This window comes from Lynx rufus, unplaced genomic scaffold (genome assembly GCF_022079265.1).
Source record: "Lynx rufus isolate CCGP_SWC_20201006 ecotype Redwood Valley unplaced genomic scaffold, mLynRuf1.p SCAF_14, whole genome shotgun sequence".
Classification (NCBI taxonomy): Eukaryota; Metazoa; Chordata; class Mammalia; order Carnivora; family Felidae; genus Lynx; species Lynx rufus.
The window spans coordinates 6,770,675-6,795,205 of NW_025814828.1; the positions used below are offsets into that span (position 1 = coordinate 6,770,675).

The 24,531-nt window shown below is 49.4% G+C and overlaps 1 protein-coding gene across 1 annotated transcript in view; it reads left to right on the forward strand.

Annotated features, from left to right (window-relative positions):
- The window catches only part of SHROOM2 (shroom family member 2), a 154,195-nt gene that overhangs the window by 97,025 nt on the left and 32,639 nt on the right, over positions 1-24,531 (forward strand). Inside the window, exons 4-5 of the mRNA XM_047076353.1 lie at positions 305-2,762; positions 4,275-4,369. Of these exons, the coding sequence (XP_046932309.1) occupies positions 305-2,762; positions 4,275-4,369 (2,553 nt within the window). The remainder of the gene's footprint in view (positions 1-304; positions 2,763-4,274; positions 4,370-24,531) is intronic.

Consider the following 24,531-nt stretch of genomic DNA (forward strand, 5'->3'; position numbering starts at 1 on the left):
GACAGACAGACAGAATGCGAGCAGAGGAGGGACAGAGAGAGAGGGAGACATAGAATCCGAAGCAGGCTCCATCCAGGCTCTGAGCTGTCAGCACAGAGCCCGACGCGCAGCTCAAACTCACGAGCCGTGAGATCATGACCCGAGCCGAAGTTGAACGCTTAACCCACTGAGCCACCCAGGCGCCCCGGCATCTGGACGTTTCTGTGTGGGGCCAGCTGTGTTCTTGGTCCTGCTCTCCTCATTTGTCCCGTTTACTATTGCTCGCTTCAAAAGCAAACTCTTCTCTCTGGTTCTTTCCTCCTAGTTCTTCCTCCCATGACCTGTCTGGCACGTGGGAGCACACGAATCTGCAGCGTACCTCTGACCACTTTAGTTCCCTGGGGAGCGTCGACAGCCTGGACCACCCTTCCCAGCCCTACCCCTCCGGACGCCTCTCCGCCGCCAGGTCCAATGGCAGCATCGACCACCTGGGCGGCCCGAGCAAGCGGGACTCAGCTTACGGCTCATTCTCCACCAGCTCCAGCACGCCCGACCACACCTTGCCCAAGGCTGATGCGTCCTCTGCGGAGAACATCCTCTACAACGTGGGCCTGGGGGAGGCCTCCAGGCCGGGCGGCCGGCAGGGCCAGGCTGCCAGTGACCCCCAGGGCCTGGAGGACAGGCTCGGGTACTTCCCACCCCGGGTCCCCCGTGACGGCAGCAGAAGCCCCAGGCCAGAGGACAGTCCTGAGACCAAGCTGGCCACCCCTGGGAAATCAAATTTGGGACCGGTCTGGTATGTCCCCGATAAGAGAAAAGCACCTTCCTCCCCTCCTCCACCGCCTCCTCCTCTCCGCAGTGACAGCTTCGCTGCCACCAAGAGCCACGAGAAGGCCCAGGGCCCTCCGCTCTCAGACACCGCCAGTGTGCAGCACTTTCCAGGCCCGCCCCGGGCCCAGCCCCGCAGTGACTGGAGACCAGACCCTGCCAGTCAGCAGTGGAGGCCGGCACGGCCCGGCAATGGGAAGAGAGTCGGGAGCTCGGGCCCTGTGCCCCACGTCCCCCTGGACGGTGGGGTGCCGACCCCTGACCACAGGCCGGGCGGCCTCCCGGGGGCCCCCGGCCGGCTTCAGGCCTCCCTGTCCAGCACGGACGTGCGTTTCCCGCAGGCCTCCTGTGGCTGCCAGCACCCGCGCCAGTACAGTGACGAGAGTTCGTTCTGTCACGACGGCCCCAGGGCCGCCTCGTCGCTGAGGGAGCAGCACTGTGTGGCCGTCCCTGGCGGCCGCCAGGAGCCTTCTGCCCACCGTGTCCAGGACGACGGCCCCACTCGGCTCAGGTGGCCCGGTGCCACTGAGCAGAAGGGCGACAGCGGTGGGCAGAGCCGCTACTACTGTGTGACCAGCAGACAGTGCCCGCAGGCAAGCGCCCAGGCGGGACAGCCCCACGAGGAATATTGGCAGTCTGACAGGGCCGCAGAAGCCCACGAACTCCCCACTGAGCACCCGATGGGCCACGGGCCCTGGGGTCACATCCAGCATGAGGAGGAGGCCCCGGACACCCGTGAGAGCGACCAGGCAGCCAAGGGCCACCCCGTGGGAAGCGAGGAGCCACAGACAGCCGCCCACGGGACAGGAGCCGCGGGGAAGGAAGCCGCCGACGGCTTCCTGTGGGCCACGGGAGAAAGCGGCAAGATCTCCCCTCGGAAGACGCCTATGCTGCACTCGCTGGCCCGGGAGGGGGCGCGCCCGCCCGACGATGGCCCGGGAGCTGGTGCCGAAAGGCCGCCCCCGTTCGATGGCCAGGTGGGCAGAGCCACCCGGAGAAGCGACCGCTTCGCCACCACCCTGAGGAACGAGGTCCAGATGCGCCGAGCCAACCTGCAGAAGAGCAGAAGCACGGTGGCGCTGGCTGGGGCCGACGAGGCGGCTCGGGAGGCCGGCGGCTGGCAGGCGGAGCCGGGAGGCGTCCCCGGCGCCTCCCCAGAAGGTTCCTTCCGGGGCACCTATAAAGACCACCTGAAGGAGGCCCAAGCCCGGGTCCTGAGGGCCACGTCCTTTAAGCGCCGTGACTTGGAGCCCAGCCTGGCCGATCGTCCCGCGGGGTCAGCAGAGCCGCGGACTGAGGAGCACAGCACACACCTGGATGCCGCCCCCCACTTCTGGGAGGGGGGCCTGCCCAAGCCGTCCCCGTCTGGAGGGGGCCTGCCGCACGTTCCCCGCATTGGGGGCCGGAAACGGTTCACGGTGCAACAGAAGCTGAAATCGTACTCCGAACCCGAGAAAATGAACGAGGTGGGGCTCGCAGGGCCCGATCGCCCCCACCGGCACCCGGGTGCGTCCGAGGACACCGTGGGCACATTCGCCGACAGGTGCAAGTTTTTTGAGGAAAGCAGCAGACCCATTCACCAGAGACCTGGGCAGAGGCAAGCGCTCTGTGGATTCCCGAAGGAGAAGCTGGAGAGGCCGCGGACAGCGGGCCACGGGTACGAGGGTGCAGAGCCTTGGTTCCAGAACAGGGCCCACACGACCTCCCTTGGAGAGAACCCCGGCAGTCATGGAAAAACGGCGAACATGGGAAAACCAGAACCGCCTCAGAGACTTGGAACCTTTGCTGAGTATCAAGCCTCTTGGAGGGAACAGAGAAACGCTCTAGAAGCCAGGAGTTCTGGGCGGTATCACTCAGCGGATGACATCTTGGACGCAGGTCTGGATCAACACGAGAGGCCACAGTACGTTCATGGAAGGTCCCGTTCCTCACCATCCACAGACCCCTACAAACAGGTAAGGTTTGTGCCCCAACCAAGGAAGAGCTGCCCCGGGCTGCTGTCTTAAGGCACATATAGGATGCCCTGAAAATACGATGGCCCAATGTCAGTGTCGCTTGTGTCCCGCCGTTTGGGCATCGTTTGTGTGCACTGGCTCTTCTCGTGTCAACTTGTGTGAAAGGTACCTGGGGACTAAACAGGTACATCCATGACAATTTAACTCCGTATCCGTGTGCCTGTCTTGAGTCCCCGGCCTCCCCATCGTCACTTGCTTCGGCTGTCTTTCCTCATAATTAGCTTGCCCCAACCTTAACACCACGTAAAGAATTTGGGGGGAACCCTAGAAAATGGTCAGTTCTCCTCTGAAATGAAAAGGGGTGAAGACAGTGTATGATACATGATAGCCACTCTTCAAATGCTGAGGCCTTTAAAATTTTTAATATTTGTTCCTTGTAGTATTTTTTTTCAAATATGGTTAGATTCCTCCAGAACAAATGTAATTAAACATGCAATGCATTAAACTGTTGCACTTTTTATAAGGTGAGAATTCTTTTTATTTTTTTTATTAAAAATTTTTTTAAGTTTATTTTGAGAGAGAGAGCGACTGAGTGAGCAGGGGAGGGGCGGGGGGAGAATCCCAAGCAGACTCCATGCTGTCAGCACAGAGCCCAGTGCGGGGCACAGACTCACAAACTGTGAGATCGTGACCCGAGCCGAAACCAAGAGTCAGACGCTTTAACTGACTGAGCCACCCAGGCGCTTCTATAAGGTAAGAGTCCTAATGCTGAAAGTTGACTTTAAGCTTTCTAGAAAACTTAGAGAAAAATTCCAGTGTCATCTCTTTCTCTCTCTCTCTCAAAATATAAATAAACATTAAAAAAATTTTTTTTAAAAAGAACCAGTAGTAGGTTCAATACACAATATTCAGGGGGTGCCTAGTTGCCTTAGTCGGTTGAGCGCATTTTTTTTTTCATGTTTATTCATTTTTGAGAGACAGAGTGCAAGCAGGGGAGGGGAGAGAGAGAGAGACACAGAATCTGAAGCCGGCTCCAGGCTCCGAGCTGTCAGCACAGTCTGACACGGGGCTCGAACTCAAGGACGGTGAGACCATGACTTGGGGCAATGTCAGACGCTTAACCGACTGAGCCACCCAGGTGCCCCAAGCGTCTGTCTCTTGATTTCGGCTCAGGTCACCATCTCACGGTCCATGGGTTCAAGCCCTGTGTCAGGCTGTGTGCTGTCCGTGCAGAGCCTACTTCGGATCCTGTCTCCCTCTCTCTCAGCCCCTCCCCAGCTCGCTCTCTCTCTCTCTCTCTCTCTCAAAAATAAATAAACACTAAAAAACAACAGTTTGGAGAGCGGAGCTTGTGAGCCCTGTGGCTGAGTGTCATTACAAGGCGGCAGGCTGCGTCCTCGCCTCCGCGGCACAGGCTTGCGGGGCAAACCCACAATGAGGGGGTTCGTAATAATAGATGTCTTGAGGAAGGCAGCTTGACGATTCGGAGTTTCACTGTGCTGCTCTTGGCAGGAAGCTGCCATCGAACCACAGCAAGTGGGGGACGCTGGTGAGCACAGGCAACTTTCTGCCGCCGTCCGGGCCGAGGAGGGACGCCCTAATCCGAGGTGGGTGAATTCTGGGTTTGGGGTTGCTAAGAGGACATCTTGGAGGTGGCCTTCTCGATAGTGGGTGAATGCTTGGTTCACGTGATTGGGCCTCTGGTGGTTTTTCTGCCAAACCCAGCATGGCTGCTAACTGGATGCAGTTTCCAGCACCTCAGCGTCCCCGCTGCAGACGTGGTGCCGTTTGAGCAGAGCCTGTAGCCCTGCGCCGCCTCCAGCAGAAGCGTCTCAAGGGCGAAGATGTCTTCTGATGCCATCGTGGCTTCTTTTTTTTTTTTTTTTTTGGTTCTTAAAATGGCTGCTGTGTTTTCTGTACAGTACGGTTCTTTATGTTCACAGAATGAGAAATCCAGTGTAATGTGCTTGAATGAAATGCTTTATCCAGAATGCTCGTTGAAAGGATGCTTTAATGATCTAGTACACAGCTGGGCTGCCGGGGCGTGGTCTCCAAATTGGAGTTGCCTGGGAAGATTGTCAGAAAGGAATGGAGCCAGCCTTTCTAAATTGGGCTTATTTCGAGCTCGAAAATAGAAATCAAGTCCGTTGGCTCCTCAAGAGGATCTGAAAGACTGGTGGATGGTAGCAGTGTTATTAGCACGTTGTGTGCCATAGTTCTCAAATGTGGCCAGTGTAGCTGTTTAACTGTAGTGAGGATAGAATTTAGACTGATTAAGTAAATGAATCAATAGTGTCATCTCGCCCTTGATATGCACGAGGAGGGAGGGAGACGGAAGCGTAGAATACTGTAGGACCTGTGGTATCAGCTTATTTTAAGAGGGCTGATAGGGGCACCTGGGTGGCTCAGTCGGTTGAGCGTCCACCTTTAGCTCAGGTCAGGATCTCACGGTTCGTGAGTTCAACCCCCACATCAGGCTTGCTGCTGTCAGCTCAGAGCTCGCTTCAGATCCTCTGCCCCTCTCTCTCTGCCCCTCCCCCATGCACACTCGCTCAAAAATAAAACATTTAAAAAAAAAAGAGGGTTGATAGAACAGTGGAAATAAAACTACACAATTGGGTCACTGAATACAGATCTTTCTACTGCTTTGAGAATATCTGGTGATTGGTGTGATATTCAAATTTAAACACTTAACCTCAAAATTCAGGGTTCTGTTGCAGAAATAACCAATTTAAATGTTTGCTTTTGAGAGCCTTCTATACTGGGGTTTTATTTCATTTGGCTTTAAACTCGAGTGCTGTTAGCCTCACAGGAGAGTATCCAATCTTTACGTGGCTCTGAGGGGACACGAGTGGTATTTTGTGTAGGAAGTCTGTGTAATTATCTGCATGGCTAAAACCAAGAATCCCTGGGTAAGAAGGAATGGCCGTTGAATAATACACCTACGGAATCGAGCAGTTTCTGAGAAACACAATCACAGCTTTATTACTATACATTCTGGGTAAGTCACGTGCCCAGCACCAGCTGTACTCTTTCTTCCAAGCCCACTTCTAGGCTGTGTTGCAGTTGTGAGAGCGCTCGGTGCACCCTGCATGTGTGAGCTCTGGTTTCACCCCTGTGCTCCTGCCATGTATGTATTTCACTGATCCTGCAGAGGGTTTGTGTGGTGGTTAGAGTTAGCACCCCTGCGGTGAACAGAGTCCTAATGAATAGCTCTAATGTACAGTGTGTGTGTGTGTGTGTGTGTGGTAAATGTCACTATCGATAGTGAAAGGGTCAAGAGGAACAGGGGGAGGGACCATATGCTTCATTTATCATGGCTGTGTCTTCTAGCGGACTGTGTAACCACCCTGAAGAAATTAGTTCCAGAAGCTTTCTGCTTTTGAGCTACAGACCCAGCAATTTTCAGAATTGTGTGCACTTTCAAAGAGTGGCAGGACTCAATGAAATTCTAGAATAGGAGCATTGAAAAGCCATTCCCAGTTTTTTTCAGAGAATGTTTGTTTTTCGAAGTATCAGTAAGAAATAATGTACTTAAAACATTAAATCTGGGAATAAAAGAAATGAAAACTCAGGTTAAGGACTGTCTTTTGCTCACCAAAAATAAAATCCTATAATACAAAGACTTTAAGATACCTAATGTTTTGCATAAAATTTTTTTTAATTTTTTTTTCAACGTTTTTTATTTATTTTTGGGACAGAGAGAGACAGAGCATGAACAGGGGAGGGGCAGAGAGAGAGGGAGACACAGAATCGGAAACAGGCTCCAGGCTCTGAGCCATCAGCCCAGAGCCCGACGCGGGGCTCGAACTCACGGACCGCGAGATCGTGACCTGGCTGAAGTCGGACGCTTAACCGACTGCGCCACCCAGGCGCCCCTTGCATAAATTTTTTAAATGTTTTATTTATTTTTGAGAGACAGAGAAACAGCACGAGTGGGGAAAGGGCAGAGGGAGAGAGGGAGACACAGAATCCGAAGCAGGGTCCAGGCTCTGAGCTGTCAGCACAGAGCCCAACGTGGGGCTCGGGTTCACAAACTGTGACATCATGACCTGAACCGAAGTCAGACACTCAACCAACTGAGCCACCAGGTGCCCTGCATGAATTTAAAACAATATAAGTGTGTCTATAAAAAATATGAATTACTGGGGTGCCTGGCTGGCTCAGTCAGTACAGCATGGTACTTTTGATCTCGGGGTTGTGAGTTTGAGCCCCACACTGGGTGTAGAGATTGCTTAGAAATAAAATCTTAAAAAAAAAATTACTGATCTGATAATGGGGCAGGATAATGAATGGTTTCCATTGTATTCTGTCGAGACAAGAGTAGGGCATCAAGATAAGAGTTACTTGTTTACGCAAACCACATAGAGAACATTTTTGTGAGGGTCAAGGTTCTGTTCTATATAAAGATAAATAGGACAAAGGTTCTGCTCCCGAAGGACCTCACAGTGTAGGAGGGAAGGACAGACACCCATACTTAACCACTGAAGAGGTGACACATAAAGTATAATTTTGGTGAAAAGTTACATGGTGCTTCCGAATCTTGGAGGAAAGAGGATGGGGTGACTTCTGGATGAGTCCTGGGGAAGACGGGGGGTTTGATCTGAAATCAGCCCACTCCCATGAGAGCAAATCCAATCGCGTGCACTTAGTACCAGCTTTCCCTGTGGTGGGCAGCGTCCCCTGCCCACACCCGACCCTCAGTCTCCTGGCTTCTGTTCTCTGAGGCTTTGTACCAGCTCTCCAAGCCCCGTCATTCTGGCCAGCACAAGTCTGCTTCCTGCAAAGCTGCTCCCCCGCTGACTTGGGGTCCCTCGTAAGTCGGATGCAGTAGCTTATTCCGGCTATCGTAACAAAATACCGGAGACTGGGTAGCATCCACAAAAAAAAAAAAAAAAAAATTTGTCTTCTCACTCTTCTGGAGGCCAGAAGTCCAAGTTCGAGATGTCAGCCTCATTTCCCCCAAGGCTTTTTTCATGACTTGCAGACAGCCACCTCCTCCCCGCGTCCTCACGTGGTCTTCCCTCCGTCCCGCGTGTCTGTGTCGTGATCTCTTGTAAGGCACCAGGCTGGATCAGGGTCCCCTCTGATGACTTCATTTTACCTTACTGACCTCTTCAATAACCCTCCATCCAAATTGTCACATTCTGAGGTCCTGGGGGTGAGGACGCAAGCATATAAATTTTAGGGGAATACAGTGAGTCCGTAACACTGGGAGGAATGTCGTTTCTGCCTTATACCTTAAACCAGTGCTGTCTGCTGCATCGGCCCTCTCAGGAAGTGTCACCCCATCATTGAGCGGCTGAGGCCACACCTGATAGGGGAGCATTTAAAATTTTTTAAATTTTTATTTATTTACTTGCTTATTTCTTTCTTTCTTTCTTTTGAAGTGGGGGAGAGCAAGACCAGGGGAGGGGCAGAGACAGAAAAAGAGAGAGAGAATCCCAAGCAGGCTCCGAGCCATCAGTGCTGAGCCTGATGTGGAGCTCAAACTCACGATCCATGAGATCATGACCAGGGCTGAAATCAAAAGTCCGGTGTTCGACGGACTGAGCCACTCGGGCGCCCCGTTACGGGAGCATTTAAAATAAAAGGAAGAGGGAGGCTGCCATCCTTGAGTGTGGCTGGTGAAGAGAGAGGAATTTGGCAGAACCTCTCTGGAGGGCTTTTTGGTGGCCCGTAACCACTGCAGGCACCTTCTGGTTCACTGATCCCACTTTGAAGAGTTGCCCTTCCAAGTGAACGGCAGCACAGAGGCATTCCCCGCTGAGGTGCTAACTGATGCTCACTTGGTGGGTGTGTTTGCACCCCACCTTTCCCAGTTCTCATGGAGTCACCCCCTTGCTGCCTGCTGGTCTCCTTGCCTGGATGGCTAGTAGTGCCTTTGAACGGGGTGGAGGTCAGAATCCTGTTTTTGCCCCTCGGTACCCTCCTTGCCGGGGCTCGGATCTGAGCCACAGCTCCCCTGGTCACTTTGCTGCCCAAGCCAAGGCCCACCTTCCTCAGGCAACACAGTGCTCTCTGGGATCACGTTCCCGTCTTCGTGCAAGCTTTCGTCATCTCCAGCCTGGACCACAGCAGCTGCCTCCTCACTGGTTTTGGAAGATAGATTACAACTGTCCCAAGGCCCAAACCATTCAATGGCTTCTAGTTGCACTTGGAATAAAATGGAAACTCCTGACTGTGACCTGGAAGGCCCTTATGCCCGTCCTTTTTGGGGGGGCACCCTTCGTCACTCCTCTCCCATCCAGGCTCAGGACTCATTGCCACCTTCCTATCCCTTGAACAAGCCAAGCTCGTTTCTCCCGCAGGGCCTTGATGCTTACTATGAGACTGTTCCTGGAATACCACAAGCCTGCCTCAGGACATCTGCTTAGCAAATGGCAGCTGGGTGTTCATACTCAGCTTGGGGAGGGGACCTGTGGAGCACAGTGACTGACAGATGGCCGGACCAGTTGTCAGGTGGATGAGCGGAGACATGGGTGGGTGGTGGGTAGATAAATGCATAGGTAGGTGGATAAATAGGATGGATTGGCAGATGAATGGATAGGTACCAGCCTAACAGCCCTTGGTTCGGTCCTTGATTATGGTGGATAAGGATTCCGTGTTGGTACATTCTGTATGCTAAATGTCATTTAAGATTTTAGTTTATACAATCGTAAGTGAAACGGACTTGTCTTTCTGTCCTGGCATAACATTGAGAATCAAGACATAAATGTCTCAAAATAAATTTGGTAGTGTGGACTTGTTTTCCAGTATCGTGTTTTTTAAATATTTATTTATTTTTGAGACAGACAGAGAGAGTACAGGCAGGGGAGGGGGAGAGAGGGAGACACAGAAACCGAAGCAGGCTCTGGGCTCTGAGCTGTCAGCACAGAACCCAAGGCGGGGCTTGAACCCACGGATCTTGAGATCATGACCTGAGCCAAAGTCAGATGCTTAACTGACTGAGCCACCCGGCGCCCCTCCAGTATCATATTTTAAAGCTTGTAAGAAAGCTAAGCTATGCTGTAGGTGATTATTGTTCTCCGATTTGAGTGTTCAATGAGTACTCTGTTCTGGGAGGCTCTGGAGACCAAAGGTGATGAAAGGGGATCTAGGGGTGGAACACCACGGCTGTGGGTGCTGGCAGGTTCTGTCTACGTAGCTGCCTTCCAGCCATTTCCACCCCCGCCTTTAGGAGCGAGTGCCAATGGGCTGGCACTGACCTGCAGACCTGTATCTTGTTGGGGCAGATGAGGAAGGAGGAGGAGGAGAAGGTATTCTGAATCCCAGCAACTGTAAAATTGAATCTGTACGCAGTTGAGCTCTTTAGGGAAAATGTGCTTGAATATAAAATTCACAAACAAGCTAAACCCACCTGAGGGGCACCTTCCTGTACACTTTCCCTGAGAGGTGACTTGGCTTACAGAGGTTGGTTAGTGCAAAGACTGATTTTTCATGTATATTTCTTTTTAAGTTTACTTATTTTGAGAGAGAGAAAAGAGCACACGTGAGCGAGCAGGGGAGGGGCAGAGAGAGGGAGAGACGTAATTCCAGGCAGGCTGTGTGCAGTCAGCACAGAGCCCAACATGGGGCTGGAACTCAGAACCATGAGCTCATGAGCTGAGCTGAGATCAAGAGTCAGCTTAACTTACTGAGCCATGCAGGCGCCCCTGACTTTTCATTTACTAAACAAGCTTCTTACAAATAGATTTCAAAGTAAGAGAGATTAGCCAGCCAGAGTCTATTCCTCATTTGTTGCTTTAGGGAAGACCTTTGCTTTTCCTGGCCCTCAATTAGCTAAGGGGCAATTGAAGCTTTCCATTTTGGACTGCTCTGCTGGGTAATTATGCAGCCCGCGCTGGGATAACAAGGGGACACTCCAGCTTGGACGTTTTCCAGGGTGGAGCCAGCATCTGGCAGAGCTGGCACTGGGCATAGCTTCCTTCCTGGGCGGTGGGCTTCGTGCCTGCAGTGCTTACACACTTGGCCTCGGCCTTCTGTCCTGGAGAGGAGAAAGGGCGTGGCAGAAAAAACCCTGAGCCCCCCCCCCCCCCCGGGGGGGGGGTGCTGGTGGGCTGTAACTCCAGTTCCTCCCTGCATTTGTAGCCACATGGCTTTTTAGGGAACGCAGAGTGAGGACAAGCGAGCGATTGCAGACTTTCTTCCATGCTGGCTTCGTCTGGTGACTTCACATTATTTGAAAGGGACATGGTGGGGTGGCGTGTGCGGGTTATAGGATTTGGGGCCGGAGAGGAAAGACGGGAGACCCAGAGCCAGGACAGAAGAGGCGTGCCTACGGGGCGGGGGCGGAGGCCTAGGGGAGGAGAGGGGAGGGGAAGCGGACGGCCCGCAGTTCTGAGTTCCGGGCAGGGAGAGGAGCCGGAACTGGGAGTCACATGACTTCCGGTGCTCTTCGGGGGGGGGGGGGGAGACTCCCCCTCCCCCCCCCCCCCCCCCCCGCCTCTAGCTGAGCCTGCGTGCTGGGCGCGCGCCCCCTGGTGGCCGCCAGAACTGGCTGGTGAATCCTACAACCAGCCCGGAGGCCGCCGCGTGCCCTTCCCTGATGGAGAGACCTCCACAGCCGCCCAGATGCAGAAACCCCCTGCTCTTTTATCCTCTTGTCTCTCCCGGCCAGTTGGCCGCTCTCTTCAGAGCTCAGACCCTTGTCGCTTGACCTTGGTTGAATTTGCACATAAAGGTATTCATCAGTGTTTTTTTTTCTTTGTCCGGAAATCCATCTAAGCATACCAAGACCCATCTCCTTTCAGTTCTCCCAGCCTGCTTCTATTCTCTAGGCTGTGTCTGAGGGCTGAGATGGTCTGGGAAAGTACCCACTCAGCCGTACACATTTAAATACTCCTTACGTTAACGCTGTTCATTTTGACAAAGGCATTGGCAAAGTCTGCTCTTCCTCCTTTGGAGATCATCTTTGCTGCCTATTAACTTTTGTAGAGTCTTCTGGTTGGTTGCCTAGTTAAGGTGCCTTCCATCTTGACTCAAGAACCAAGTTCCTATTTCTTATTTTTATTTATTTATTTATTTTTAATATTTATTTATTTTAGAGAGAGAGAGAGCACAGTTGGAGGGGGGCAGAGAGAGAGGTAGACGCAGAATCCGAAGTAGGCTCCAGGCTCTGAGCTATCAGCACAGAGCTGGATGCAGGGCTCGAACCCACAAACTGTGAGGTTATGACCTGAGCCAAAGTCCGTTGCCCAACCGACTGAGCCACCCAGGCGCCCCAGTTCCTATTTCTTCTAATGGGACCTAGTGTGGCACTCTATTTGATCCATATTAAGTTGGCTTTCCTGCCATTAGTGGGTGAAGCCAAATGTCTTAATCAAACCTGAGTGATTAACTCAGGTTAGAAATATATGCACATCCCTGGGACTCCTGGGTAGCTCAGTGGGGGTTGAGCGTCCCGCTCTTGATCTTGGCTCAAGTCACGATCCCAGGGACATGGGATCAACCCCTGTGCTAAATGTGGAGCCTGCTTAGGGTTCTCTCTCTCTCTCTCTCTCTCTCTCTCTCTTTTACTCTGCCCCACCCTTGCCACAGAGAGGAGCGAGGTGTAGGGCCAGCAGAGTCCTCCCTGATGACCCAGTAGGGTCCTGGCTGAGTTGATGCGTTCCTTCTATACCTGCCTACCTCAAGACCACCATCCACTCAGCGCCATTCATTTTTAGAAACTTTGGACAGTAGACGTGCCAAATACAGGCACGTTGTTTGGGGCCAGGATAAGGCAACCTAGTGGCAGGTTTCTCCTTTGCTCCTTTTCCTTTGTTGGCATTTTTATATTAGAACTTTGAAATCATTGTGTGTGCAGAAAACCGTTGGGGAATGCCAGGCCCACCAACGCTGAGCTCCCCACAGGATGACTGTGAGGACTGGCCCGCTGTCTGGTTCTCAGTTCCACCTCCTCCCCTTAGGACTCACAGGCTTGTAGGTCTCTATCCAGAGGGCCTCAGTGGCCGTTCTTTGTCTCTGAGGTTACTCCAAATTACTTGCCCTCCTGCCCTTCAATGAGGTTGTAAAGATTTATTTGTGGTAAGATCCAGACAACATAAAATTTCCCATTTGAATGTGTGCCATTCAGTGACATTTACTACATTGATGTTGTGCAACCATCACCACTATCTAATCCCAGAACATTTTGTCACCCCAAAAGAAAACCACCTACCCACTAAGCAGTCACTCCTGACATAGGCTTACTTTCTTTAACTTATGAGATAACTTGACGTGATCCACCATGTGGGGCAAGAGTACGTCTTACAATACACAGTTGTCGTCAGATGCGGGTGAGATGGGGACTCGGCTCTCGGCACTCACTTGCCACAGGCTCGGTTGTCAGGTTCTCGCACCCAGTCTCCAATCGGCTTAACCCCTGCATTTGCTGAAGGTCCACACACCTGAAATTAAAGAAAAGTCACCTATTTCTCTTAAGCGATTGAGATTGCGTCCCAATATTTCTAAGCATGTGTTAAAACTATACATCGCCCAGGACTTCACGGAAGAGCACACAGAGCCGGGGGTGTGTTTTATGTCTGTGCCCCCAGCCCCACCCCAGTAGCCCTTTTTCCTCCCACTCCCAATACAGAAATCCTTGCCACCCCCACCAGAATTCAGAGGAAAGGAAGGCGAGGGAGGAAGACAAGCACGGGTAGTAACAGAATGGTTGCCTGAAAAATAGATCTCCTTCAGGGGCGCCTGGGTGGCTCAGTCGGTTGAGCGTCCGACTTCGGCTCAGGTCATGATCTCGCGGTTCGTGGGTTCCAGCCCCGCATCGGGCTCTGTGCTGACAGCTCACAGCCTGGAGCCTGCTTTGGATTCTGTGTCTCCCTCTCTCTCTGCCTCCCTCCCCCCTGCCCCCTGCTTGTGCGCGCGCGCTCTCTCTCTCTCTCTCTCTCTCTCAAAAATAAATAAACATTGAAAAACAAACCAAAAAAGTTATTGAAAAAAATAGATCTACTTCAGGTTTTCTCAAACAGCATTTGGAGCATGTTCTTGGGAATAAGCATGTTCTCCGTGTGCGTTTACTTTTCTGTCATTGTTTCCATACTAATCCTTCAATTCATAAAAGAATATTCCGGGTGATGTGCGTAACCACACCTTGTACGTGAGGGAGTGTCTCATTGTCAGTGGCACTCACATAACTGCCCCCTGGCTGGGAGGAAAGAACCTGTCCACATTCATCCATTAAGCTATCCTTCTAGATCGGCCAAAGACATCAAGGTGCCTGGCCCCCAGAGCTCTTTGTCCTGTCAGTCAAAAGAAAAGCGACGGGCGAAATGAGGCCTTCTGTGACATCCAGAAAACCGGTAGCTGAACTGGAAAGTAGTGCTGAGGTATCAGGTGGGGCCACGGGAGAAACAGTTTGTTCCCAGAAAACTCCCCCCACCATCGGATTCAACATTTGCTTTGTGGTCTTGCTCTCATAAAACGTGCAAATTTGTTTTGTGTTTTATAGCCTAGGAGCTATGAAAACAAAGAAAGTGAAATGTTTTATATTTAGACATATTTCACAGTACAGTAAAAAATAAAGCCGTATGTGAGATCGCATATGTTGGCAGAATCTATAGAGACGCAAAGTACATTCGTGTTGCCAGGAATTTGGGGTCGGGGGGCAACGAGAATGGCTGCTGTGGTAGGTATGGAGTTTCTTCTGGGGGTGGCGAGGATGTTCTGGAATTAGATAGCATAGATAGTTGTACAATTCTGTGAACATACTAAAAAATACTGAGTTGTATACTTCCATGGGGTGAATTGTATGATATGTGGACTTTATCTCAATTTTTAAAAATCTGTGAACGCTGGGATTCCACAAAAAATAAGCTAATTTAGGGGCGCCTGGGTGGCGCAGTCGGTTAAGCGTCCGACTTCAGCCAGGTCACGATCTCGCGGTCCGCGAGTTCAAGCCCCGCGTCGGGCTCTGGGCTGATGGCTCAGAGCCTGGAGCCTGTTTCCAATTCTGTGTCTCCCTCTCTCTCTGCCCCTCCCCCGTTCATGCTCTGTCTCTCTCTGTCCCAAAAATAAATAAACGTTGAAAAAAAAAATTTAGAAAAAAAAATAAGCTAATTTAAAATAAGTCTGGGGGTAACAGAAACCCATGGGGGAGGGGAAGGGGAAAAAAAAAAAAAGAGGTTAGAGTGGGAGAGAGCCAAAGCATAAGAGACTGTTAAAAACTGAGAACAAACTGAGGGTTGATGGGAGGGTGGGTGATGGGTATTGAGGAGGGCACCTTTTGGGATGAGCACTGGGTGTTGGATGGAAACCAATTTGACAATAAATTTCATATATTGAAAAATATATATAAAAATAAATAAATGACCCTTCAGAGGAGTCCCACATCTCCTGGGGAAGTGCCTGCCTTAGTATCATCCTGCAGCTCTCAGTTGTCAGTGGGGAGCAACTCTGAACAAAGGCCTCAATGAAAAAGTAGTAAGAGGGTTCAAAAAAAATGAAATAAAATAAAATAAGTCTGGGGGAAGCTGGCTGGCTCAGTCAGTGGAGCATGTGACTCTTGATCTCAGGCTTGTGAGTTCGAGCCGCACGGTGGTGTAGAGATTAATTAAAATCTTATTTATTTTTAAAAAAATTTTTAATGCTTATTTATTTATTAAGAGAGAGACAGAGCACAAACAGGGCAGAGGTGAGGGAACAGAGAGAGAGGGACACACAGACTCTGAAGCAGGCTCTGGGCTTTGAGCTGTCAGTACAGAGCCTGACCCGGAGCTCAAACCCCCTAACTGTGAGATCATGACCTGAGCCAAAGTTGGATGCTTAACTGACTGAGCCACCCTGGCACCCCAAAAATAGAATCTTGAAAATAATTAAAAAATGAAATGAATCTGGACATGACTCAAGTCTGAGAAATGCAGCTGTAGCTCTGAGGTCGACAAAGTTTGTAAAGGGTCAGACAGTGACTTTTCTTGACTTCGGGGATCCGACTATTCACGTGGTGATGGCTCAGGCCTTGCAGCGTGGAGGCAGCGATGGCAGGTACATACAGGAGTGTGTGGCTGTGCTCCAGAAAAACGTGGCGGAAAGGTTCGCCGGCCCTGGGGTTTGGCCGAGGGATGGCTGTCGGGGAGTGTACTTTTCAGGATTGGGAATGCAGGTCATGAATGGAGCTCTCTTTACACATTCCAGAGAGCCTTCTTTGATGATTCTCTTGCCACATGAGATCCATTTCTCTTGTCATCTTCATCGTACTTGTCTCCTGGGAGGTGGTCGAACTTCTGGAGCTTGAACGGTCCACCGAGTAGGGGTGCTGGGGCTCCTTCACAGCGTAGGGGTAGAGGACGGCGCGGGATGCTCGAACCACGGGCTCCTTTGTGATGCTCTGACTCGCAGTGATGGTGTGGGGTAGGGTCCTCGGACCCTAATGACCAACTCGGGAAGGGCTCAAGGCTTCACCAAAACTTCCCAAGAGGCGAGGGAGAAGAGTTCTTCTGGAGTGTAAGTGCTAAGGTGCTTATCTTGTTCTGTTCCCTTTTTATTTGTGGAATTCTTCAAAAGCGCAAATGTTCTGTGTCAGTTAAAGACCAGGACTTGTATGTAATTTATTACAAGTATTTATAATATAAAGTCTTTTTTTGTAATTAAAAAAAATTTTTTTTAATGTTTGTTTATTTTTGAGAGAGAGAGCGTGAGCAGGGAAGAGGCAGAGACAGAGGGAGACACAGAATCGGAAGCAGGCTCCAGACTCTGAGCTGTCAGCACAGAGCCCCACATGGGGCTCGAACTCACGAACCGTGAGATCATGACCTAAGCCAGTGTTGGATGCTTAACCGACTGAGCCATCCAGGCGCCCCTTTTTTATTTAAGTTTAAGTTAGTTAACATGTAGCGTAGTAATGGTTTCAGGAGTAGAACCCAGTGATTCATCTCTTACATACGACACCCAGTGCTCATCCCAAAAGTGCCCTCCTTAATGCCCATCACCCATCTAGCCCGTCCCCCCACCCACCTCCCCTCCAGCAACTCTCAGTTTGTTCTCTGTATTTAAGAGTCTCATATGGTTTGCATCCCTCCCTGTTTTTACCTTATTTTTCCTTCTCTTCCCCTATGTTCATCTGCAGTGTTTCTTAAATTTCACATATGAGTGAAATCATATATTTGTCTTTCTCTGACTTAATTCACATAGAATAAGACCCTCTAGTTCCATCCACGTTGTTGCAAATGGCAAGGTTTCATTCTTCTTGATCGTTGAGTAATACTCCATTGTGTGTATATATATAAACCACATCTTCTTCATCCATTCATCAGTTGATGGACGTTTGGACTTTTTCCATAATTTGACTATTGTTGAAAGTGTTGCTATACACATTGGGGTACATGTTGCCCCTATGAATCAGCACTCCTGTATCCTTTGGATAAATACCTAGTAGTGCAATTACAGGGTCCTAGGGTAGATCTGTTTTTAATTTTTTGAGGAACCTCCTGTTTTCCAGAGTGACTGCACCAGTTTGCATTCCCACCAGCAGTGCAAAAGGGTTCCCCTTTCTCTGCATCCTTGCCAACTTCTGTTGTTTCTTGAGTTATTAATTTTAGTCATTCTGATGGGTGTGAAGTGGTATCTCAGTGTGGTTTGGATTTGTATTTTCCTGATGATGAATGATGTTGAACATCTTTTCACATGTCTCTTTGCCATCTGGATGTCTTCTTTGGAAAAGTGTCTATTCATGTCTTCTGCCCATTTCTTCACTGGATTATTTGTTTTTTGGGTGTTGAGTTTGGTAAGTTCTTTCTAGATTGTGGATGCTAACCCTTTATCTGATATATTATTTGTAAATATCTTCTCCCATTCCTTTGGTTGCCTTTTAGTTTTGCTGATTGTTTCCTTCGCTGTGCAGAAGCTTTTTATCTTGATGAAGTCCCAGTAGTTCATTTTTGCTTTTTTTCTCCTTGCTTCTGGAGCCATGTCTAGTAAAAAGTTGCTGCAGCCGAGGTTAAAGAAGTTGCTGCCTGTTTTTGTCTCTAGGATTTTGGTGGTTTCTTGTCTTACATTTAGGTCTTTCATCCATTTTGAGTTTATTTTTGTGTATGCTGTAAGAAAGTGGTCCAGGTTCATTCTTCTGCATGTCACTGTCCAGTGTTCCCAGCACCACTTGCTGAAGAGACTGTCTTTATTCCATTGGATATTCTTCCCTGCTTTGTCAAAGATTAGTTGGCCACACGTTTGTGGGTCCATTTCTGGATTCTCTATTCTGTTGCTGTGATCTCTGTGTCTGTTTTTGTGCCAGTACCATACTGTCTTGATGATTACAGCTTTGTAATACAGCTTAAAGTCTGGAATTGTGATGCCTCCAGCTTTGGGTTTCTTTTTCATCATTATTTTGGCTATTCAGGATCTTTTCTGGCTGCATACAAATTTTAGAATTCTTTGTTCTAGCTCTGTGAAAAATGCTGGTGGTATTTTGATAGGGATTGCATTGAATGTGTAGATTGCTTTGGATAGTATCGACATTTCAACAATATCGATAACGTAAAGTCTTGCTACCGTTAACATAGCACAAGCAATGAGTGTCCCAGTGTGTGTCCCAGACACCGTAATAATTATGCCTTGCTCTAGTAAACATAGTTGACTTGGATATATGAAAACCCAAATTATAAACCTTAGTATTATAAAAGTGCTTTCTCTTTGGAAATAATTCATTGAGGGCGTTCTTTAAAAATTCCGCAAGCACAACTAGCGTCCAGATCTTGATCTCCAGTACCCTTCTGGAATCAAAGCAACCGGTGCTCCTTGGGAGAATGGCTGGGTTTAGGGCTGGGCCAGGGAATATGCAAAATGAGCCTGGAATGTCTTATAGTGGCAAAAAAGTAAGAAAGCACTGAACTAAATAAGCCCAATGACAGTAGGCACATGTCAAAAGGACACAGGAGCCGTCTTAAAGGGCTTCCTATGACCAGAGCTGGAATAGTTAAAACAAGAAAATAATGTTGGATTATAACCTAGTGTATAAAATAAATATTCTTGCGTCCATACTGATATACACAAATGATGGAATAAATGGCGGGGAGAAAAGGCAAGTCTGTGCAGAAAAGTTCCAGATAATCTGTGTAGTTTGTCTGCCCTCGAGGTGGCTCACAACTCCCGGCTCCTTAAATATGCGCTGTGTAGAGAGTACAGGATGGAAAGGTGGAGGGAGAGAAGGATATATTCTAGCCCCTGCCAGGTGATACACAGAGATAAATTGTGTTGACAGCATGACCCTCGGTGTCATGTAATGAGAATGGCACTTTACCTTCATGATCTTACCCCAGATCCTATAACTGCAGCGTAATCGTGACAAAACCATCAGATGGATCCTTGTTGGGAGATGTTCTATAAAATGCCTGAGCGATATTCCTCAAAATTGTTAAGGGCATCAAGAACGAAGAAATTCTGAGAATTCTGAGAATTCTCCTTAGGAGAAACTGGGGAGACACAGCTAAATGTAATGTGGTACTCTGGGTAGGGTCCTGGAACAGAAAAAGGACATTAAGTAAAAAAAAATTTGGGGGCGCCTGGGTGGCTCAGTCGGTTAAGAGTCCAACTTCCACTCAGGTCATGATCTCACGGTTCTTGGGTTTGAGCCCCACATCGGGCTCTGCTGACAGTGTGGAGCCTGCTTGGGATTCATTCTCTCTCTCTCTCTCTCTCTCTCTCTCTCTCTCTCTCTCTCCCCCCCCCCTCTCTCCCTCTCCCTTTGTCCCTCCCTCGTTCTTTCTGTCTCTCTTTCTCTGCCCTTCTCTCTCCCCTGCTCACGCACGAACTCTCCCTCTCTCTCTCGAAAGTAAATAAACATTTAAAAACAGCAACCACAACTAAAAAAAAATCTAAATCGAGTGTGGGCTGCAGTTAATATTAATGTCCTCAGACTGACTCATCAATTATAACAAATGTAGCACATTAATGTAACTTGTTAATTGTAGGGGACACTGGGTGTTGGGTGTATTGGAACTCTTTTATTGTCATATTTTTTCTGTAAGTCTAAAACCATTCTAAATTTTTTTTAATGTGTGCTTATTTTTGAGAAAGAGAAACAGAGTGTGAGCCAGGAAGAGGTAGAGACAGGAGACACAGAATCTGAACCAGGCTCCAGGCTCCCAGTTGTCAGCACAGAGCCCGATGTGGGGCCCAAACCCACAAACTGTGAAATCATGACCTGAGCCAAAGTCGGCTGCTTAACCGACTGAGCCACCCAGGTACCCCTGAAACCATTCTAAAATGAAGTGTTTGTGTAAATTTTTATTCTTGTTTTTTTAAGATTTTATTTTTGAGGGGTGCCTAGGTGGCTCAGTCGGTTGAGTGTCCGACTTTGGCTCAGGTCATGATCTCACAGTTCCTGAGTTCGAGCCCCGCATGGGACTCACTGCTATCAGCACAGAGCCTGCTGCGGATCCTCTGTCCCCCTCTCTCTCTGCCCCTCCCCTGCTCATGCACGCTCTCTCAAAAATAAATAAAACATTGAAACAAAAGATTTTATTTTTAAGTGATCTCTACCCCAACATGGAGCTCAAACTCACAATCCTGAGGTCAAGAGTCACAGTGTTCCCCTGACTGAGCCAGTCAAGCGCCCCCTAAAATGCTCTTCTTTTTGTTTGAATGTTTATTTTTTTTTTTCAACGTTTATTTATTTTTGGGACAGAGAGAGAGAGAGAGAGAGCATGAACGGGGGAGGGGCAGAGAGAGAGGGAGACACAGAATCGGAAACAGGCTCCAGGCTCTGCGCCATCAGCCCAGAGCCTGATGCGGGGCTCGAACTCACGGACCGCGAGATCGTGACCTGGTTGAAGTCGGACGCTTAACCGACTGCGCCACCCAGGCGCCCCTGAATGTTTATTTTTGAGAGAGAGAGAAAGAGAGAGCCTGAGTGGGGGAGGAGCAGAGAGAGAGGGAGACACAGCATCTGAAGCAGGCTCCAGGCTCAGAGCTGTCAGCACAGAGCCCGACGCTGGGCTCAAGGTCACAAACCATGAGATCATGACCTGAGCCGAAGTCCGCCACTTATCTGACTGAGCCACCCAGCCGCCCCCAAAATGGTATTCGTATAATGCATTTTGAGTTACTCAGTTTGTAAATATTAGGAACGTACCTTTTGAACAGTGAGTGGGGTGAAATATCTAATCAGCCACCATCTTACTGGATGTGTATTACGTGGGTGGGTGTGCCCTGTGCGCTGAGTGTTAAGGGTGTGGCCTGGGGCCAGTTTTGCCTTGTCTTAGAAACAGGACCATGTACTTGGTAAATAATCAGTGGACATGAGAAGTCTAGAAAGAAGGTAAGCTTTGGGGTTGAAGACACAGGTTTAAATTCTCATTCTCATTGCATCAGGCCACCCCAGTTAATGACTTCAGGTCCCTGGCCTACAGCAGCCTTCCTCGGAGACTTATTTAAATGCTTCCTGGATATAACATTAATGCATCAGCACAGTGCTGAAGATAAGTAGGTGTGGATAAAAGGAAAAAGTCACTCTTACGAATATAGCAGTAACATGGAAGGTACTGCAGAGTAGTATGTGTGCCTCGGTTAAATGAGCAAGACTCAGAACTAACTGCCATGAATTTAGAAGAGGCTGATAGAAGCAGGTTGAAAGAGAAAACCCATCTTGAAGTCAGGTAAGCACAAGACTCGGGAGGGCTGGGACTGTCCAGATGGGAGGGCGCTGTTAGGGCCAGTGGTGGGTGGGAGCGTGCTTCCTGTACTGGGGCAGCACTGAGGTCTTGGGCTGCTTTAGGAAGGGAGGTGGAGGGCAGGGACTTTAAATATGGATCATTGTGAACTGATGAACTGGTAAGTCACTGTCAGCCAAGTCGCGGTCAGCCTGTGACTTCTTTGTCTTCTTCACTGAAGGCTTTGCACACAGGAAAACTTCCGGAAATACTTTATCAGTTGTTTGGTAGATTATGTTCCTAATGAGTGTGTAATAAACGCAAGAGTACAAAGAGAAAGCAGATAGATATAAAATAGGCTTTTCAGTGGGGTTTTTTCTTTCATTGTTCTGTCTGATTTTATTACGGTTTTAGGGTCGAACAGTGTAGCGCACATGCTATGTGATTAGCATAGTTAAATAGACAAAGCTGCATAAAATACAGTCACTAGGCTTTCCTGTGTTTGCTCCTTTTAAACGGTAAGGAGAAGACACCCGAGCCTTTTGGTAGCTTTGAAAGGGCGAGTCTTTGGGGGTGGGGGTTCTAAGCACAGAAGCCTTGGGAATGTTCCCCCTGAGGTCAGGAGTTGTTGATGAAGTAACATGAAATACCAGGGAGCCTTGAGTCAGGGAGGTTAGAGTTGACAGAGCCTGCGTGAACTTGTCCATCACGAGGCAGCAGGCACAGACAGGCCAGCTGCTGTGAGCATGGCTTTGAGGCTCCTCTGTGCCGGAGGCAGCTAGACCCAGGGGCTGCGGCAGGGTGCGGCTGCCCCGTCCCTGGAGGGAGCACCCCGCCGTGTTCCCGCTGCTCCACCACGCGCAGGCAGCCAGCGGGGAGCCGGTAAGAGACTCCCGGATTTGTCCTCAGGCAGCTCGCCCGGGATGGGACCCGTCGCCTCGTGCCTCCGCTGCGTCCAAGCCTAGTTACGAGTGTCTCTTTTGTTCTCCTGTCTTTACGAGCAGGTTGTCAGCTCAGGCGGCACAGTGGGTGAGATCCGGGGAGGTCTGTAAATGTTTTCCTTGTTTATTGTGCTGCCTGGAAATGAAAAATGATGCAGGTTGGGGTGCAGATTCCAGCTCTGCACGCACGCACGCACGCACGTACGTGTGCAGACACGCGCCTGTGCCGCTTCTGTGCTTCTGGATCCACGCAGACTTCGCAGCTTTCGGTTTGGCAGTTGGCTAAACGTGCTCTGAAATGAGAAGGCGGTGGCTTTCCGTACCGCATTCTGGGCTGCGAGCCACGGTGCCAGTGGGACTGGTGGCCTGGGATGTGGGAGCATCGCTCTGCGTGAGATCGGCGGAAGGCCGGCATGGTGTGAACAGCGTCTCGCCTTTGCTTTTTCTGTGCCAGTAGGAAATTAGCATTTTCATGACCGAGGCACTGACTGCGGATAGTGAAAGGAAATGGTGAGTCGGCCACATGGAAATGGGGGGGGGGGGGGCGGGCAGCAAAATCAGGTGTGCACGTTTAGTCATGGAACAATGCTCTGTGGCTAGATTCACACGTAGACTGCTAATTGCAGTGAAAAACGCCTAAATGTAGAAAATGGAATCAGTGTGGTTCTGAGTATTGTGCAGGTCTTAGGTTTTGCTCCCCACCGTGATTGTGACAGCTTAGAGGCATGCCGTTTCTTCACAGCTTTTACTGTACATGTGCTCTGAGTCTTCACCTTCTATATTGTAAAAGAAAGATTTGTGAAATGCCTTTGCTATCAGCAGATGCTTTTGTGTCTGGAGGGAGGATGCCATTTTCAGAGAAATTGCTGCATATACGTGTGTGTGCGTATGCTCACGCATGCATACACTGGTTGAGTCTGCATTTACTGACTCCCATGGGCAGGCGTTCTTTTAAAATGCATACGTAGTGGCCATGCTATTGAGAAGTAAAAAGGAAAAGGAGTTTGAAGAAAGGTTTTCAGAAACCTATAAAATGGCCTGCCGCCTTACACACTGAAGTCTTACGGAATGAATGAATGAAACATGTCACGTAAAATATCTGAAAATTGGGTGCAGGTCAGATGAAGGGCTGGCATATTTCCCTTGCGAAGCAGAATCTTTGAGGGGTATTCTATAAATATTTTTCATTATTATGTTGTAGAAAAGTATTCCACGGACAGTAGTAAGAGGTACATCTCCACATTTGCTTTTTGTCATGCATGGTGGAAGAAACATGGTCTCTCTTTCTCTCTCACCTACATACACACTCAAGCTGACACACACCCCTTAAAAAATTTGCAGGGTATCCTCATAGATGCACGAACAGAACACACACAGAAGCGCTTTTTTAGAAAGTATTAGAAACGACCATACGCGTTGGTGTTAACCATACAGGTTGTACGAGGCATCTCTTGCCCAGCTGGAGTGACATGGCCCTGGGAAGCATGTGCTAACTGCCCCCTGTTTAACATGGACTGGCCGCTTCCCCCAAATCCACCTTTGAATTTCAGAGGTGTGTTGGGAAGCTGATATGCGGTTTTTAGAATGCGTTTGCTTTACTTTCACGGCCTTTAATTCTTTGCCTCTTATGTGCATTAAAATTTAAGAAGGTCAAGGTGGTAGAAACCAGGGCTGCTATTTTGTGTCCACTGGATCAACCCGTCTTTCCCTGGTTAGTGGACACTTGGGATTTCCAGCTGGCTTTTCCTTAGATAATTAGGTCCTTTCTGGGCAGCTTCTAGACAGAGCTGGAGGTCTGATGAGATCCTACAGTTACTTAGTTTTTTGCCTTTAAAAAAACATTTGCAGAATCTCTTGTGTTAATTCTTAAAGTTCACAAGCATTTTCATACACACACACACACACACACACACACACACACACACACACATATCTTGGGCCTGAGCACATTGCATACCATGTTCACTTTACAGTAAGCAAACTGGGGCTTAAGTGCTGGATTCACACAGCCCTTGCGTGCAGTGTGGCTGGTTTTTCATCTGTTGGGTTCCTGCGGATTCATGCCACCTCTGACGTTGAAAGATCCTACAGGGAAGTAGGAGAGGAGATGGCGGTGCTCGTTGCCAAAGCTAGTCTCTTCTGACCTTTCGTATCTCAGATCCAGGGTGCTGATAGTGCAGTGGGAAGGAATTCAGTGTGGACTCCCGAGGGGGCGTGTGGTACAAAGAATCCCTAACCAGGCTGAGA